This window comes from Pseudorca crassidens, chromosome 4 (assembly GCF_039906515.1).
Source record: "Pseudorca crassidens isolate mPseCra1 chromosome 4, mPseCra1.hap1, whole genome shotgun sequence".
Lineage (NCBI taxonomy): Eukaryota > Metazoa > Chordata > Mammalia > Artiodactyla > Delphinidae > Pseudorca > Pseudorca crassidens.
In genome coordinates this window covers 113,796,083-113,815,370 of record NC_090299.1, presented here as the reverse complement: position 1 = coordinate 113,815,370, position 19,288 = coordinate 113,796,083, and the positions used below count along the sequence as shown (strand labels likewise).

At 43.1% G+C, this 19,288-nt stretch overlaps 1 protein-coding gene across 1 annotated transcript in view; it reads left to right on the top strand.

Annotated features, from left to right (window-relative positions):
- The first annotated feature begins 11,173 nt into the window (after positions 1-11,173).
- RASGEF1B (RasGEF domain family member 1B) overlaps positions 11,174-19,288 on the top strand; it is a 590,808-nt gene continuing 582,693 nt past the window's right edge. Inside the window, exon 1 of the mRNA XM_067736368.1 lies at positions 11,174-11,375. Coding sequence (XP_067592469.1) covers positions 11,307-11,375 — 69 coding nt within the window. The 5' untranslated portion in view covers positions 11,174-11,306. The remainder of the gene's footprint in view (positions 11,376-19,288) is intronic.

Sequence of the window (19,288 nt, the reverse complement as noted above, 5' to 3'; positions counted from 1 at the left end):
ATCACATGATGTGGGTGTCAGGTAAGATTTATGGTAAACTCACAGGCAGAAGGGACAGCATGGTGCATATGCCCCCCTCCTCTCAGCTGCTAGCTGAGATGCGTGCTGGGCTAGGCACAGCTGGACAAATCATGGGAAGTGCTCCAAGAGAAGGCCCCTGCTGTGTACCACTGTCCGTATTTATAAGGTAACTGGGAGGAGGCAGGGGACAGCTAGTGAACATGTGATAGTGGAAGCTTCCTGGACAGAGAGATGGCTTTATTGTACCAGAGCTTAGCTGGAAGTATCATCCTAATTTTTTTTCTTTCTTTCTTTCTTTTTTCTTTTGTTGAAGTACAGTTGATTTACAATGTTGTGTTAGTTTCAGGTGTACAGCAAAGTGATTCAGTTATATATATATAGGTAGTATATATATTTTATCTATTCTTTTTCAGATTCTTTTCCCTTATAGGTTAATATAAAAATTGAGTATAGTTCCCTGTGCTATATAGTAAGTCCTTGTTGCTTATCTATTTTAGATATAGTAGTGTATGTTAATCCCACTAATCCCACACTCCTAATTTTCCCTTAATTTTTAAATGGAGAGCCCCATCAGTTGAAAAAAATGTTGAGTTCACACTTCCAATATATGTATATTTATTTATGTTTGTACATGTTTTCACTGTTAAGCTAAATGTCAAATAGTAGAGAAGCTGAATTTCTTTATTGAGATAAGCATAAACAAAATACACAAAAATTGAAAGGATTTAAAAAATAGAAAATTGTAAAATTTCTTTGCATGTTCTAGTAGGTCATTTTATGTGTGTCCTGAGTGCACACACCACAAAGTGGAGATTATTGCTCCAGAGCAGTGCTTTTCTGAGGAACAGATCCCCTGGGCGCTGATTAACATGCAGACTCTGATTCAGCAGGCCTGGGTGGGGCCTGGGATTCTGCATTTCTAGCCAGCTCCCAGGTGATGCCAATGGAATTGTTTTGTGAACCACACTTTGAGTAGCCAGGTTAAAGCCTCTTGCTGTCCAGAATATTCATAAGCCACTGAGATTTAGATGCTCAGATCAAACAGTGATATGGCATCTTCTGTTATTGTGGAATGATTTTCTCACTCTCATGTTTTGGTATTTCCAGGTGGAATCTGTGGAATGTGTGTGACCTTCACCGCATTGTTGAATGTCCATCAGAAAAAACAAAAAGTGAAGGGCCACTGGGCAAGGTAAAAGTTTGTTGACTCTCCATTTCTCTTGGCCTTTAAGATGTAATTGTCTATTCTTATTCCTCCGAAGGGATTGCAGAAACACAATGAGCCCCATATGGGAGCAGGCTCTATGCCGGGTGCTTTCCATGTGCCATTTCATTTCAGATGTGGCTCTAATGGCAGAAACCAGTCTGAATACAAAGAAATCTGTTGTGTATGCTTGTGTGTGTGTGTGTGTGTGTGTGTGTGTCTGCGCGAGTGTATGAGAGATTGAAAGAGAGAGAGAGAGAAGGGGGAAGGGCTCGGCTTTCTCTTCTGACCCTCTGTCTGATCTGTTGTGAGTGCTGGACCAAACCATTCAAACTCCCTGTGCTCAGGGATGCAGTGCGATTCCCCAGTTAGTGACAGAATCTGAGTGATTTGTAGGCATTTGTGTACTGATTGTCTTGCCCTCTAGGCATGAATTGTGTTGTATCAGGAGGGCAAGAGGGTTCCAAATAGATTTAATATTCCTTGTATGAGCTTCAACCATCTGCCCGCCAGCTCTCAGTGTGAACATAATATATGTTTCCAGAATCAAACACAAAGAATCTGTTTTTTTTTTTTTCTTTTTCCTTTTTTCAAAGGCTTTTAGTTTAGTTCATTTGTCTTTTCCTTGTCTTTTGGGGTAGGTCACTAGGGTCATCCTCTCTGCAATTTATTTACTTTCATTTTGTTTTCTGATTCCTCTGGCATAGTTAAATAAATGGGTTTCCCTTTCCCAATTTCCATGTACCCACTACAGAACTGTATCCTTGAAATTGGTGCATATCTATGAAATCTTGTGATGCACCTATGAGGTGGCTGGGATTGAACTGCAGGCGTTCCCAATGGGTACAGGTTAGACCCTGGACGTCTGAAAATTCTTCCCAGGCTAAATCTAAATGCTGTTCTGCTGAGTGATGAAACTTTAACTTTTTCCCTTCTTTCAAGGGAAATCTTGTGACTGTTGATGGGACTGTCCTAGTAGCTATAGCTCATTGAAGGACTAAAGTTATTTGGGTGTTGAGCGTCTTTGTCCTGGAACCCTTGTGTCAGTTAAGGTAATTGACATATGGGGATCTTAAGCTCTGAAAGAGATGAAAATAAGTTAAAAGCCAATCAAACAGAGTTCTTAACTTAAAATTTTACTTAACTTAGAGAAATCTAGCAGGAGATCTGGGAAGCTCTTTATGTGAAAGTTGGGTGGGAACACAATTAGAGCTCTCCTAGCATTACTCAGCAAGCAGTTGTTAGGCATGGAGTGACTAGTGGAAAGTGAACTTGTAATATTCTCTTGTAAAGGCCTCAGGGCATAGGGGTCAAAATTCTTCAGTTTTGCTCACTTTTATATAGTCAGCAAAATTTGCATTATTTTGCATTAGACAGTGTATATTTAAAAACTGCTTCCTCTTTAAATGCATTTCACATTCAATTCTTCCTACAGGAGAAGGCTAAAAGAGCCCCATCCCTTGCTGCTCTTCTAGTCTATGATGATGGAGTGTAGGGGAAGGATGTGGGCTCTGGAGGACTGCCTGCGTGCCTGGCCAGCCTCCGTGTCTTTCTAGCTACGTGACCTTGGGAAGGGAATAAACATCTTCGTGCTGTATTTTCCTCAGTTGTAAAGTAGGGGTTGTGATAGTGTCACTCAAAGGAGTTGATGAAATGATCAAATATAATAATGCATAATAATATCTGTAAAGCGCTTAGCACAGTGCCTTCCACAGAGCACCATGTTGGGTGTTGTTACTGCCATTACCATAGAGATGAAGGCTGGAGAAAATTGGGAGTGTGGATCTCCAACATGACTTGTGCTGTTTGGCTGTGGAAGATGTCTGAGACACCCCTCTGCCCGTGGAGAATTGAGAGGTCAGGGCTGACAGGGGAAGGAACAAAGGAAATAGAAATAGTATTTTTTTTTTTAAAAAAAGCTTTGGTTTAAATATGTGGCTCATGGAGGTGTGTGGTTGGATGGGAACCATGCTTTCCTTCCTTTCAGGTTGGTGCAGGCTTAGCCTTGCCCTCTCCTCCTTTCAACCTCCAGGTGTTTAGATTTGGTCTGAATTTGAGTCATTTTTGTTTTGGTTGTGAGGCTGATGGAGCCCTAGGGGTGACCTTGTCCAGAACTCTTTAATCTCACTTAGTGTCTAATGCAGAGCAGATCTGGGCCTCTGTGGATAGTTAGAACTGAACCAGCCTTTAGGGGAATGGTGTGATTTGGGCCAGAGCCAAGAGCCTGTCCGTTCACTGTCCCAGCTCTCTTTCATGTGGACTTTTTAAGGACATCGGCCACACCAATTAGGATGGACCAGTCAAAGAAGAGATTTGAAGCAATGAAATACAAACAAAAATGGTGTTTGCCTCAAGCCTCTTCTCCCCCTCACCCCCATCTTTTGGATCTTTAGCTCTCTGGCTCCCATAGGATCTCTTCTCAAGTGTTCAGGTCTCTCCCTGCAGCAGCTCTGCTCTTTAGTGCTGCCTCCCTCTCTCTGCTCCATTGTTTGTGCCCTCTGTGGCCACCATTGCTCAAGAGGTGGTGCCACGGCACTGGCCTTGATGTTTCTTTGCCTGGTCTTAGCTACACTCCTGCCTGCTGCTGCCCATTGGTGCACTTGGCTTCAAGGATTTCATATCGATGCCCCACTTCCGTCCCAAGTGCACTTTGGCTCTCCACCCTTGAGCCCTGATTCCGCAGGGTGTGGCATACCCTTGATGTCACTGTGGGTTTTGTTGTCATTATGCAGTATTAGTCCCCTCATTGTCATTGGTGCTAACCTAGGCACTCCCACCATTACCATGAGGAACCAGGCCCTTTCCCACAAGTATAATGACACTTACATTAAGCCCCAAACTGGGGGAGGTGTAACTTATTCTCTTAGTCTCTTACCACGCCTGTAATACTGCAACTTTTCCATTTATTGATTCAGTGTCTCCAGACTGCACCTCTTTTGTGAGTCAAAATGTAAGTTGCCTCCAGGGTTGGGTTAGAAGGAATGACTTAACCCCTTAGATAGCCCAACTTCCTTTTGTGCTGACTGTCAGCCAATTATATTGGCCTAAACCGTGAATCTTTCCCATATTAGAATACATCTCCTTCCCATCGCAGACAGCCAGAGCAAGGCTGGGAGGACCAGGTGTATCGCTTTGCTCATTAAAGAGCCTCTGGCCATCAGCTTCAAATATCTTGCAAAGATTCTTGCAGGGAGCCCCATTATAGCTTTTCAAATAAATAAACCATGGCATTCCCTCTACCAGGACTGAAAGCCCAAATTCCTGCATCAAAGGAGTAAGCTTGGCTGTGATGTGGGGGGTGGTACCTAAAGGATAAGATACTGGGTCCTTCTCCATCTCCCTCCTCCCCTCTTTCTCTCTCTGTCTCCCTGCATTCCTCTCCCTCTCTCCCTCCCCTTTCTCTTTTTTTTTCTTTTGTTTTGCACCTAGCTCAAAGAAAAGGTTTTTGGTGGCAAAATCAGCCCTGCCATGATTTAGTGAAGATGTGCAGGGGCGCTGAGAAAGTAACTCAGTAGAAATAGTGTAGGTTAACAGGAGGTTTAGACTCTGGGCCCCACTACTGCTAATAGACTAGCTGTGTAAACTTGGGCAAAAACCTTAATCTCTCTGTGCCTCTTATTCTGTCAAGTGGGGTTGGGGGAGGAGGAAGTGGTAGATTGGACGAAATCCTTAAAAACATTCTCTTTTTGATGGAAATGGGCTTTTAGCAACTAGTGATGGAAAAGGCCTAGTATGCACTAAACTTTCCTACCCACCTTCTCGGTAAGGTAGAACGGGGACCCAGACAGAAGCTACGTGCTTGCTTGTTGTACCAAGAAAGAAGTGAGGCAGATATTAAGTTTAAATCAATAGTATTACTTGAGCACAGATAATGGAACTATTTTCCCCCAAACTGTTTTGATTGCTGCCAGTAGCTGCTATTTGGTATGAAATCCATTCAGATCCTAAAAAGTCAAAGGAACATACAGTGCATGAAAAGATGTTGTAATTGGCACCATTGTAACTCTATACGGTGTGTGATCTTAGCTGGGAGGAAGGGAGGGTTGTCAGATAACTTGTAATCTAATTTTCTTTGTTGTAAAATAGAATGTTACCATTGTATTCTTGTGGAATTATAATTATACCATCTCAGCCAAATAGAGCGCCTTTCTCGTCAGGTGCTTAAAGAGCTCAATAGGCATCCAGTCAGCCTTGTAAACATAGTAAACCTTGGCTCGCTTGCATTTCTGTCAACTGAAATTTCCTATCAGCCAGCGTGTCCCCTCATCCTTCCTACCAGGATAAATGATTTTATGCTGGTGAACCTGACGCCCCAAGAGACACTGAAGTACCTTCTGAATCATCAAAGAATTATGAAACCTTCTGTAGAGTTTCGGTGTTAATTGCAATTTATGACAGCCTAATTTTTTGAAAAGTGGTAATTCAAGTGTTGCATAGCTGGTAATTAGTTGGAATAGTTGATTAATCAGACTGCTCTATTTTCTGACCATACTGAAGTACAGTATTTACAGTAACTGCAACACCGGCTCTCCCTGAGAGCCACGAAGCAGGCAGGGTTTGAAAGTAGTATTCTTTATTTTATCTTTATTATTTTTTTATTGAGGTATAATTGACATACAATATTATATTAGTTTCAGGTGTACAACATAATGATTTGATATTTATATATTGTGAAATGAACACCACAATAAGTCTAGTTAACATCTGTCATCAAACATAGTTATAGAATATTTTTTCTTGTGATAAGAAATTTTAAGATTTACTCTTAGCAACTTTCAAATGTGCAACACAGTATTATTAACTGTAGTTGCCATGCTGTACATTACATCCTCATGACTTATTTACTTTATAGCTGGGAGTTTGTACCTTTTGACCCTCTTTACCCATTTCAGCCCCCACCCCACCCCCAATCCCTGTCTCTGGCAACCACCAGTCTGGTCTCTGTATCTATGAACTTGGTTTTTTTTTAAGATTCCACATACAAGTGAGATCATATGGTATTTGTTTTTCTCTATCGGACTGATTTCACTTAGCATAATGTCCTCAAGGTCCATCCATGTTGTCACAAATGGCATGATTTTATTTATTTTTATAGCTAAATAATATTCCATTATAGATACACACACACATATATAAGATATTTTCTTTATCCATTCATCTGTTGATGGAGACAATAGTATTCTCTAGACTTGGCAGGCATACATTATTACTCATTCTGGGCAAATGATCATTTCCAGAACTTATTCTTGAACTTCTACATTAACTTCTAAGAGAAAATAGGAAAATTATAAAAATAGATTATATTTGCTTCTTATGGCTTTGCAATCCCTAGGGTCATTGCTGATAACTAGACTGCTAGCTCTAACAGTAAAGGTGAGTGTCTCTAAAACTGAATTTTGTATATTTAGTAGAGCTTCTTTACAGAGATTCCTTAAGGGGAATATCAGTGCAGTAGATTTCATTGCATTCATTGGTCCATTCTAAGTGTGTTACTAAAGGGATAAGATCTTAAATCAATTAAGATTAACTTGATAACTTTTTTTTTAATCCCCAAGTTCTTAATGATGGGATCTTAAAACAAAAGTATTAGAATTGGTGTTGTGCTCAGGTTCACTGCAAAGAATAGAAAAATTCAGGAATATGTAAGAAGAAAATAAAAAATAATCCATTATTCTATCACCCAGAGAGAACTACGATTGCCTTTTGGTATGTTTCCTTCCATTTTCTTCCTATGTATACACGTAAACATTTCACAAAGTTAGCATATACTACATGTACTGTATGCTGTCCCCCACCAACATTATGTAAGGGACATTTTCTAGGTCAGTAAATATTCTTTAAAAACATATTTCATGCTGACCATTTTTATGAATCATAATTTATCAATCCAATCTCCTGTTGTTAGACTTTAGGTGGTTTACAAATTTTGGCTTTATAATACTTCAACAAGTATCTTTCCTCATTCGTTTGCCCATCCATCTATTTATTCAATCAATTTTTACTGAGTACTATGTACCAGGCTCTGGGTCAGTAGTTGAGGATATATCATTAATCATAATCCTTCTAATACAGGTACTTAACATTTATTACCATTACTAACTATGGACCAGGAACATTATTAGTACTAGTATATTAATTATATGAATATGTATTAGTATCATAATCATTCTAATAAGTTAGTATAATAGTATTAACTAATTAAATCCTTATGAGGTAGGTATTATTATCATCCCTATTTTCCAGAGAAGGAAACAGAGGCTTATATAATTGAAGTGACTTGTCCAAAAATCACTCGGTTGGTACTTGGAAGAGCCAGAATTCAAACTCAGGCTGCCTGACTCCAGTCGTGCTCTTTTAACCACAGTGGCTACTATGTCAGTAAAAAAGATGCTCCCCTGCCCCTATGGACATGAAACAATTTTAAATGTAATACTCTTTGAGTTATGTTGATTATCTGACTTTTTGATTTGATTCTCTGAGTATTTTCTTAGGATAAAGTCTAGAGATAGAAATGCTGAGTCAAAGATTATGAATAATCCTAGTGAATAATACTGTGGTTAAGGTCCTAAATGGGGGAGGACCCAAGATTACAAGATTATGTATCTATCTATCTATTAATCTATCTATCTATCTATCTATCAGTCATCTATCCATCCATCCTGGCTCTCTGTTGTTGCTCTACCAGCAAGGTAGACAGCAGGAAATAGGTATAGTAATGATTCAGACTTGGGCAGGCCCGGGAGAAGGTCTGGGCAATGCTCTTCCTATCAAGGCAGAGTCAGTGGGTGGCTGCCCTTCAGAAATGTTTCTCTTGACACTAGAAGATGCAAGATGGCAGAGGAGAGGCAGCATGGAGAGGAAAATCTCATCAAAGAAATGAGTCTAGATCACAAGTGAATGTACAGCCCCTTAAAATGAATATCATCACAAGAGAATACTCACTAAAAATCACGAGTTCAGTTAAAGACTTTCTTATTTCAGTTAGTATTTAGTATAGCCTTCCTTGCACCTAAACCATAAATTACTCACATAGGGCAAGTGACTATCTATCTGTAAACATTCTTTCTGTTTCTTAAATTCCATACTTCTTCTTAAGTTCCACTCCCCCAAATGGACATTACCTGTTCTTTGCCAGCTTTCTGTGATGTAGTATCATGTAATAGCAAAAACACAGACTTGACTGGCAGCTGAACTAGGCGTAATTCCTGGCTCTGCCGCTAACCTGCTGTGTGGTGTTGGACAATCTTTTTAATTCTCAATCTCTTCCTTTTAAAATAATACAGAGTTGTAACGGCAATCAAATGAAGTGCCATGAACAGAAAAAAATAACAGCTAACCTGTATTGAGTTCTTATTATAAGTATCACAAAATAAGACACTCTTCTGTTTAAAATGCATACATGTACTTATTCCTCAGAATAATCACATGGTAAGCTGGATTCTAGATAGCTCTAGGGCTTTCACCCCTGGTGTTCCTTCTGTGATTATGTTACATTATGTGGCAAAAGGGACTTTGAAGATGTGATTAAGGGACTAATCAGTTGACCTTAAGATAGGAAGATTATGTAGGTGGGCCTGGATATCACAATCATGTAATCACATGAGCCTCTTAGAGAGGCTCTTTTTCTCTCTTGGAGAAAAAAGTTTTCTCTGGCTGTTGGCAAGAAAAGAAGTCAGAGAGATTTGAAGCATGAGACAGACTCAAGGCAACTGTTGCTTAGAAGATGGAAGAAGTCACTTGAGAAGGAGTCTGGGCAACGTCTCCAAGTGGAGGGTGGGCACCCTGCTGACAACTAACAAGGAAACAGCGACCTCAGACCTATAGCTGCAAGGAACTGGATTCTGTCAACAACTTGTGTTTGAAAGTGGATTCTTCTCAGAGCCTCCAGATGAGAGCCCAGCTGGCTCTATCTTGGTTTTGGCCTTGTGAGAGCCGAAGCAGAGAAGCTCCCCAAACTTCTAACCCACAGAACTGCGAGATAATAAATGGGTGTTGTTTTAAGATGCTAAGTTGTGACAGCAATAGAAAAAGAATACAGACCGCATGCAGTAGCTACCTTTATTCTTATGCTCGTTTTTGCAGATGAGGAAACTGGAGCACAGAGAAGTAAAGTCACTTGCCTGAAGTCTCACAGCTATTAAATATCAGGAGTGGGATTTAAATTGAGGTAGTCTGTCCCCAGAGCCCACAGCCTAACATGGCGACACAGTGCCTGAGACATTTGTAGGTACTCATTGTGTGTTAGTTTTCTTTTTCTTTTTAGTGTAGCTTAGAGGGCACCTAGCTGCCACAATTCCCGAGTTTGCTGCTGGTGGGGCATCTGGTGCTTCGGCAGTGGGCTTGGGATAAAGATAGTATACTTGGAGCATTAGTCTTCCTCGTGGGAGTAGGTCTTTTTATATTATAACAAACCTGAATATTTCATAGGCTAGAATGCAAAAGATAAAACCAGAGATGTCAAAAAAACTTTGTTTTTGATGATCTCTTTACTACGAAAAATACTTGACTGAAAAAAGTTTGAGAAGCACTGAGCTGATATATTCAAACTAATTTACACCTTTCCTTCTTATTTTATCCCCTAAATTCACAGTGGGTTTGCTGTACCAGCTAGAATTCTGGAAAGAGAATCAGGAAATCTGGACCCAGTTATTCATCACCATCCATCCAACCAGCCATCCGCTATTCATGGAGTCAGACAATAATTTGTAGAGTGCACCTATGTGCCTGGAGTGTCTCTAAGACAATGTGACTTGATGATGTAATACAAACTCTTCTAGTTCTGCTTCCTTGCATTTAAAACTAGGTGATATAACAAAACTTTCTCTGTCTATTACCAATTGAATGCTTTTACAGTTCTTGTATGTGCTGACCTCCAGATCTGACAAGGTAGGGTAATGTTTCTCAAAGTCCAGCCTGGGTACCACCTGCAGCAGAATCTCCTGGGTGCTTAATAAAAAAAAAAAAAGCAGATCCTGAGGTTTCCCCAAATCTTCTGAATCAGAAACACTGGGAGTTGGGGACCAGGACTTCTGGTTTTAAACAAGCTCTCCGGGTTATTCTCATGCACACTTGAAGTTTGAGATGTACAGCTATATGGATGCAAAATAAATACCTAACATAGGTCCTGTGTCCTAAAAATATCTCCCTTGTTAAAAGACAAGCGTTATAGGTTTGGAGAGAAAAACAGGGCCATACGTTTCTGTATCAGCCTCCTGGCCAGGCTCATTCGTCCCCTACCCCACCCCCATCCCAGCCAAGGCTGTAATTCTGGAGCATATCTGGCCCAGACCCTGTGCCGACAAAGTCACCTTTCCTCTTCTGGGGCTTGCTTGTGCCTGGCCCGTTCATTAAGAAGGGTCAAAGTGGACGTGAGCTGGAGGTCCCCCTCCCAGGCTTCGGGAGGCTTTTCCCTTTCCCTGAGGCAGGGTGGGGCTGGCGCAGGCCGCCGGGGTCCCCTGCGGGCAGCTCGCGCCTTGCAGCCGTAACCCGCCGGGTCAGCCGCGACCTGAGACAGCCTTTTCCACTTCCTCCGGCGCGGAGAGGGGAAACTGGGGAAGTGGGGCACCCCGGCCGGCCCCGTAAGCAGACGTTCCCCGGCCCTCGCCTCCCGCTTTCCGGCGGAGCGTCAGGCCTCGGCGAGCGCTGTGGCTGGAGCGGCGGTGCCCGGGGACGGGCCGCCAGTGCCCGCGCCTCGGCGCTCTGCCATCCGGTGCCCTTGCCCGCGCGCGACGCCAGTCCTGCGGCGCGTTGGCCCTCCCGTCACCCCCTCGGCGGGGCCCTTCCCTTTGCTCTGGTGACAGTGACATTCAGCGGGAAAGGCTAGCGCAGACGGCAGCGCCCCGCTCCCGCGGCGCGGGAGGTTGGAGCGGCGGACCCGGCCGCGCGTGCTCGCACCCCGCACTACGGGCGGCGGCGGCAGGGCAGCAGGCGAGCTCGCCCCCGCCCGGCTCGGCTGCCGGCAGCCCCCAGCCCCGGGGCGCGCTGGCCGGCCGGCTGCGGGCTACACCTCGGCGCCTGGGCTCTCGCGCAGGGAAAGGACGGATCCGGCGCCTCGGGAGAGCCCCTGCCTCACTGCTCGTATATGGCAAAGTTTCTCGCCAAGCTCCTGGGCTGCACGTTGCCGAGCAAGGGCGCCTCTCCCATGTGTGAGGTAGGTGGAGGGTGTGTCCCCGCAGCGACGGCAGTCGGCGGCGGCGGGCTAAGCCCTGACCGGGGGCCCTGGACCGTCTCACTTGCCTGGTTTCCACCTGCAGGTCTGGGGTGGGGCGGGGAGGATGGCCAGGGGGAGGCCGGAAACCCGGGAGCCTAAAATCTAGCTCCTCTGGACCTCCGTGAATCTTTTTTTTTCCTTCCCTAGTTGACAGGCGAGCACGTTTTCTGTCAATCGAGTTTTGCGAGGTGCTCTTTACCTAAAAGGCCAGGAATGTCTGAAAATGAGCGGGATCCCGCAGTCCCTCTTTGCTGCCTACTTTGTTTCTTCGTTTTTCCTTTTCATCTGAAAAACAACAACAACAACAACAACAACAAAAACAAAAGCAAAACAAAACAAAATAAACCCAGTACGTGCAATCTTCAGGTCAGAAGGCTTCCACCTTGCCACTTCCTCTACTCCCCTCCCCCAGGCACCAGCACACTGCAAACTCCACTGAACTTAACTCATTTCTTCCTTCCGGAGTGAGATCTATTGGGGACGAGAAGGGTTAAAATGAGATTTACCAAATCAGGTGAACAAATCGCAGTTCTGAAGTCAGGTACATCTAACTGCTCACCTGTCTGAGGTGGCAGTGATGCTACTGTAAGCATCTCTGCAAGGAGTCGTTTATGGGAAGGCTGGCTTGCTTCTCCTCCTGGGGCCAGTGGTGGCATAAACTGTCGGCCGTTCAGTAGGGACCGGCGTCACACTGTGCACAGCCCCCCCCCCCCACCTCTACAGTGGGAACAGCGTGTGTCCTTTGTCTCTGTCTACTCCTGCCCTCCCTCAACAGGCTGCCTGACAACCAGGCCTGGGCCAGGGGAAGTTGGCTGCGACCTGCGTGGCTCTCCTCACTCAGTCCGAGGCCCCGGCAACTTTCCCTGCCAGCCTCAGGCTGCTTGGGAGCTGCTGCAGCCCTCTGGCCTCAGTTTCCTGACTGGCCAGAGAGAAGCAGAATTTGGTCTCTTCTCTCGTGATGCAGGAGCTTGTCCTTCAACAAGCCAACTCTTCCAGATTCAAGCTCTTAGTCTCTTCCCTGGCTGCTCTTGACTCTATTCTCGCCTCTGGCAGCTGTAGGTATTCTTACCTTCTGAGGTCCTTTGGTCTCTGCTGCGTGACAAGACAGTTTTGAAACAGGGAGGTCCCAATAGTAGGTGATGAAGAGGAGCTGGGAAAATAAGAGCAGACTGGGAGAAACCAGACTGAAATACCTGGGTACTCGGTAGCCCGAAATCTCAAAAGTAATGAAGAGCCCGGAAAAGTAAAGTTTTCCAGGCCTGCAGCTAAAATTAACTGTCTCCTTCGGCATGTGGCATCTCTGCCCACTTGCTTCTCTGTGACATAAATGTTAGGCAGCATTTGGGGGTCGTTCTGGAGACTGGACGTACTCTTTTAAAATTGCTTTTCTCTTTGGTTTTCTCTTCACTTGTATTTGGATTTTCATTCCGAAATTACCAGAACCCATGCCAAGCGATTTCAGTTCTATGTGCTGCCTCTGGCTGTATATTCCTGCCTGTTTTATCCTCCAGCCAATAGATGCCCCACCTTGATTTCTTAGAATAATTGACTCCCAATCGTGGCTGGGAGGAGGGGGCCTCAAAACCTAGTCAGAGACCTATTTAGACAGTTAAGAAAATGAGTGGCTGTTTTGTCTTTGAAGAGCTCTAGGGAGAGGGAATTCCCTCAGTCCTTGGTAACTCCTTGTTTCTTGCTTTGTGTTATTTTCTAACCATCTAGAGGCAGGAGCTACTGTGGCATCTGCTCTCTGCTTTCCACAGGTGATTGATGCAGTGCTGGCTGAATTAACCCCAAACACTTCACCCCAGTATCACTTTTGATCAGTGCTGCTGGAGGAGTTAAGTGATCATCCCTTTCCTACCTGTGGCGGAAAATCTGTGCCCCCAAAGAGATGAATAAGTCAGGAATGTGTTTCGAGGATGCGTTCTTCTCAGGCAACCACCTCTTCAGCACACTCTTAGTCATAAATGAAGAGGCAGTGGTTGAGAGCTCTTGACATCTGGGAGGGAGAGAAATGTGTAAGAAAGAGATTCTTAAGCCTTTCTAAATATTCCTTTTCTAAAAGTGAAAGTAGTGCTAGGATATGAGAAAATTTTAGGCAGCTTTTCGTTTCCACCGAATGCTCTGATCCTAGCTTTGGGGGTTACCTTTCGTTTCAGGGAGATCAAGAGCAGAGATGGATGTTTTCATGATGTGTGGCCTTTGGTTTCATTTTGTTAGGAGGTGGCCAGAATGCAGTTTCTTCCTACACAGGCCAAGTAGGTTTGCACAGAGGAGATTCTGCCTGAAAGAGTACTGAGTCCCGACAGGACCTCCGGTGTGTTTGCGGTTGTCTGACAAGGGAGAATGGGTGACAGGCTATGGAGAACATGGGAGCAAGAATTCACTGTGGTTGAAAAACAATGCCAGTGCGTATCCTGCTGTGTCATCTTCAGAGGTTAAGGACAGATGATGTGCATTTGAAACACAGAGTGTCTCCATGATCATTTTGTTAACCTTTTTATTAGTATTTAAGTTTACAAACCAAGTCTTTGAGAAACAATTTTAAAATTTCAAGAAAAAAGCAAAGGATGATAAGTTTACCCCCAGCCACAGCAGCATCCTGAGCACTGGGCTAGATGTTTGGAATAATGTTTGCACTGCATCAAGGCAGAGGTCCCACAGAAAGAGTGGGCTTGCTGTGTATTCTGACGTCTGGAAAGGTAGGACATGCTAAGCACACAGGTAGGTGGTTTCAGACCCAACAGGTCCTACTTATATGTGTCCTGTATGCTTGGATGGATGGATGTCTGGCCCTGACATCCATTCCTTCCCCTTTAATTTCCGACATGTTATGAACCTGCCCCCCACCTCCAGCCTCAGTGTTGCTTTGCTTTGTGCCTCAGGGCTAGTCAGTGATGGGGTCTGGTTCCAGGACAGGAAGTGGCAGGAGAATCAAATAGTCAGAGGTGATGGCTTTCTCTCCTCCCAGAGCCCTCTTCCCTCAGTCTGCAAACGTGCATCTTTAATCCTGCCATCCTACACCATCTAACCTAGTGGGGCACCTTTCAGGAGCCACATCTGTTGGGCAGAACACATCTGGCTCCACAGAAGAGGGCTGTCAGTTCCATGCCACTGTCATGGATGTGGTCTCTAGAATTGTCACACCTCATGTACGTTCTACTTATTTCCACATTCTGTTTTCTGTCTCCACCAGTATTGCTGCCTAACTGTAACTATAGTTTTATTTAAGTTTTTACGTAATACATAATAACTATCATTTATTGCCTACTCTGGGCCAGGCATTGTTCTAAGGGCATAATATACATGATATCAGCTCTCCTCTCAATAGCTTCACAGTTTAGGTGTTAACAACCACGTTTTACAGATGAGAAAATTAAGGTTTAGAGACTTTACGTAATTTGCTTAAGGTCACTCTAGTAATATGTGCTAGAGTGAGGATCTCAAGGTTCCCCTCCCTCCTTCAACTATAGTTACTCAGTACTTAGTTTTTTTGCTTTGTTTTATTTTTTGTTTTCTACCTCGGCTTCATTTCTAGATATACTCTTTCTCTTTAGAAGTAGGAAAGGCAAACCCTCATTCCTCCACATTCTTTCTTTCATTCTTTCACTCCCATTATGTTACCATTGGGATGGCATGAGTACCTTACTCCTGGAAATGTTCAATCCAAGGCTGATTGAACTCAGAAGAATTGTTAAGGGAAAGATTCAAGTTCAATCGCCGTGACGCTTTACAGATAGCATCCATTTATGGAGCATTTCCTGTACGTTGTCCTGTCTTATTCCCCTATAATATTACGAGGGAAGTCGTGTTGTCTCCCCTGTTTCAGAAGTGAGGAAGCCAAATCTGAGTCATTACATGAATTGTCCAAGGTCGCTTACCTACTGAGGGTCTAATCTGGGAGGTAAACCCTGGATTCTGATTCCACATGCTTTGCCAGCCAGCTGTACTGTTTTACCTAATCTTTTCCTGGCCTCTGATCTCTGTCTCATCCACTTTGTCTTTTGGACTATTGCCAAAGTCATTTTCCTTAATAGCCCAGCTCAACACAGTGCCCATTTGTATACCCCCAATTCTCTGATGGATCACCACTGCAAGCAGATTCGTCATGGTATGCAATTCCTCTCAATAGTGTGTTCCTACCTAATTTCCTTGTTCAGTCATACCTTCTTCCTATTATCTTTCTACTATTCCAACAACTTTAGTCTATTCCCGTTTCTTGACCATATCTTCTCACCTCCAAGCTGTTCCTCTGCCTGGAATATTCTTCCCTTAATATCCACCTATTGATGTTTCCCCTTTCTTCAAGGTCCAGCTCCACTCTCACTCCAGATCCACCTCTTGGGCAACATCTAGCCCTCTACACGGGCCCACTGAATGTTGTTTGTGCTTGTTTCTCTGTGAGACCTTGGACAACTTTCTCTTGTAACTTCTTTCAGTTTTCTGTCTTCAGTGGGGCTAACAGCAGTGCTGAATGCAGGGTGGTGAGGGTCAAATGAGTTAATGCCTGGAAAGTACTTAGAATAGTGCTCAATACATGGTGATTGCTGAGGTTCTTGCCTGTGTGTCTCTGACCTCTTCAGCCTTTAGAACTAAGTACTTTTTCCTTCCACAGCATCTAGCAGAGGATTTTGCACACAGTTTTGCATCAAATAAATGTCTGATGGGTTGAATTGATCTTTTAACCTTGAAGGTTCATGATTTTCTTTGCCCTTAAATTATTTGTTGATTATCTGAAGTTCAGATTTAACCAGCATCCTGGGTTTTTATTTGCTAAATCTGGCAACCCTGTCTAGAGTCCAATCTTATTCAATTGTGGAAGACTTTTCCCCATCATTCCCTCTTTAAAGCCCGTTCTGTGTCAGAGATCCTGTCCCAGGCCAACAGTGCCACCTATATGGAATTCCAGCTGGGCAACTGTCTGTCCCCACTGCCTCCCTAGCATGGAAATGTTGGAGTGAGGAAGCTTTCTACTTCAAGTGCCAGGGCTGTGACTGGGAGAGGTGTATTACTGGCATTCTGTTTATTCATTCTTCATGTGTTCACTGGGTCATTCAATCATTCATTCATTTAACAAATGTTAAAATGCCTGCTTTGTGCTGGATGCCCCGTGGAAGCCTTGCTAAGAGACACTCAAACTGTTTTGACTGTGACCCACAGTCAGAAATATATTTTACATAGCAATCCTGAATGCACATAGCTATTTATACCTATAACACTGAAGTTAAATTTCAAGAATAATACTTTTCCTTATGACAGGGATGTACTCTGATCTTTACAATTTTGTTCTTTCCTTTCCATTACATTTATTACATTCTATTAAGAATTAAACTGGGAAGGACTCACTGAATCGATTTCATGAGTTGTGACTCATAGTTTGAGAAGCACTGCTATGGAGGATGGTAAGGTTCTATTTTTATAGAACAATTAGTATTACTTCATTATCCCAGTACTATACTTACACCTTATTACACTATACATTAGCAGATTTTTGTGGCCTATCTTGGGAAGCCAGTCACCGTGCATAATATTATTTTTGGGGAGAAAATGTTTTCTGAGTTTCAAACAATTAACTTACCGATTGACTTTTGATGAATATCCTGCCTGTAAATGCAGGTGAAAGGTTTGGTATGTTACCTGATCAAACCATGACATGGTTTTTTATTTTGAACACTGTACTCAAATTTTAATTTATTTTAATTTATTTCTCTCTTTGCATCCACTAACAACAAATGTGTTTCACTGGTTGGATTGACTCCCCAGGCTACATTTTATGGATCTTTCTAGTTATATATTTTAATTGACTCCATCCCTTTTCTCTTGAAGGAAGTTGTACTTTGAAGCAGTTTTTTTCCCCTCTAATTTGCCTGGTGAAGATCTTGATTTCATCCATTACAATGAGCTCCTTTGTCCGTTTAAATGAATCTTGCACACTCTCATCCACTTGGTCATTCTGATCGCTTCAAGCATCTAAAGGAAGAACCATGTGGTCTGGCTGTTTTGAAGGCCAGTAGCTTGGATGAGTGTGGCTATAGCTTCAGTGATTGGAGGTTGGTAGATGATCATAAAGGAGAAGTTTACTTTGAGAATAATAGCTCCTGTTGCCACAGCTGTGATTTCTGTGAGGGTCATTTGAATTTTAAGCTAATGGATACTGAGTCTGTCCTGTAAATTCACCATTCAGTTGGTTTGAGGGCCAATTGGATGGCTGTACCACATCTGAGCCATTGTATACACACAGACAACTCTACTTACCTTTTGTGTTAGCTGCTTTTAAACTCTGCATGTGGTCCTAAATGCATGCATTTCATTTATAGGAATATTTGGTCCCATTACGATTACATCTGTCTAATGGCTTCTTGCTGAGAAACTGTTACATGATTTTTTTCCCTTTTGTATTTTGATAAGGAAAGGCTGGTGTTTCACATCTGTTAAATTACCAGTGCTGGTTGCGTGTCATAGGGAGCATGGATAGGAGCTTAACTCTTTGATTTACTTCCTTTTGCTTAGGTCTTCTCAATTTGTCATGATGTTCTTATATATTATGTATTTCTACTTTCTGAATCTTTGATAAGATACAATAGGTCTAGTAGTGATGTTTATATTAGGGAAGTTCTACCTACTTAGATTTGCTTATTGAAGTGGCCAATAAATAAAAGCATAACTTTAATTTGAATTTTGTGATGAGTAAGGACTGTGCTTCCCACCCTTGGAGAGTCTTACATGTGTTCTAGGCCTATTTCTCCAAGTATCTATAATATATTAACAGTATTCTCATGTCCCTTTCAAACCTCTACATTTTCAAACCAAAATGAAGGACTTATCATCCTCCCTGCTGCCCACCTGAAACCCACTTTTCCTTTCCAACTCTGTCGTCAGCCAAAAGCACCGCATGTCTTCTTCTTACCCAGCATAGCACTTTGGTGTCACCTTGCTTACTCTCTTTTCTTTTTCCTTCATGTGAACAGTCTGCCAGTGACTCCTGCAGATTTTCTCTTAGATTTATACCTTTCTTTTTATCCCTACTAGTCATCATCCACTGATCTGACATTTATTGAGTATATGCTGTGACCAAGGACTAGTGGGGTCTGTAAGGGATTTTTTAAAAAAATATATATTTATTTATTTCGCTGCTCCGGGTCTTAGTTGTGGCATGTGGGATCTTCGTTGCCACGTGCAAGATCTTTTTAGTTGAGGCATGCGGGATCTTTTAGTTGTGGCATGCGGGCTTAGTTGCAGCATGTGGGATCTAGTTCCCTGACCAGGGATCGAACCCTGTCTCCCTGCATTGGTCGTGTGGAGTCTTAACCACTGGACCACCTGGGAAGTCCCTGTAGGGGATTTCAAGATAAGCCACTAATTGGTTTGCTCCCCTGAAGTCTCCCTCCTCTCCACTTTTCCTGAATATGCAGCTGGTATACCAGGGTGCCTTTTCATTGTCTCTTTCCTACAGAAGAGTCTACATGACCTTCTACTTCCAAAGGCTCAAGTCTCTAAATTCCGCCTAGGTTATTTGTAAGGTATTCAGTTAAGTGTCTCACTCTGCCTACCCAACTTTACTTCCTGCCACTGATTTCCTTCAGGGATCCTCACATGTCAAATACAAATTCTTGCCCTGTGCCTTTGTTTATGCTCTTTGTCTATCCTGCAATATGACGACCTATCCTCATTCTTCCATTCTTCCTACCTAAACACTATCTAATTTTCAGAGCCATAGTAAAGACCCAGTCTTTCATGGAGCTTTAACCAAACAAAGCAAAGAGGCTAAGCGTACACAGGCTGGCAAGTCAAATACTTGACTTCCAGTCCTGGCTCCCCTGCTTCTTAACTATATGACCTTTTCAAAAAAAATT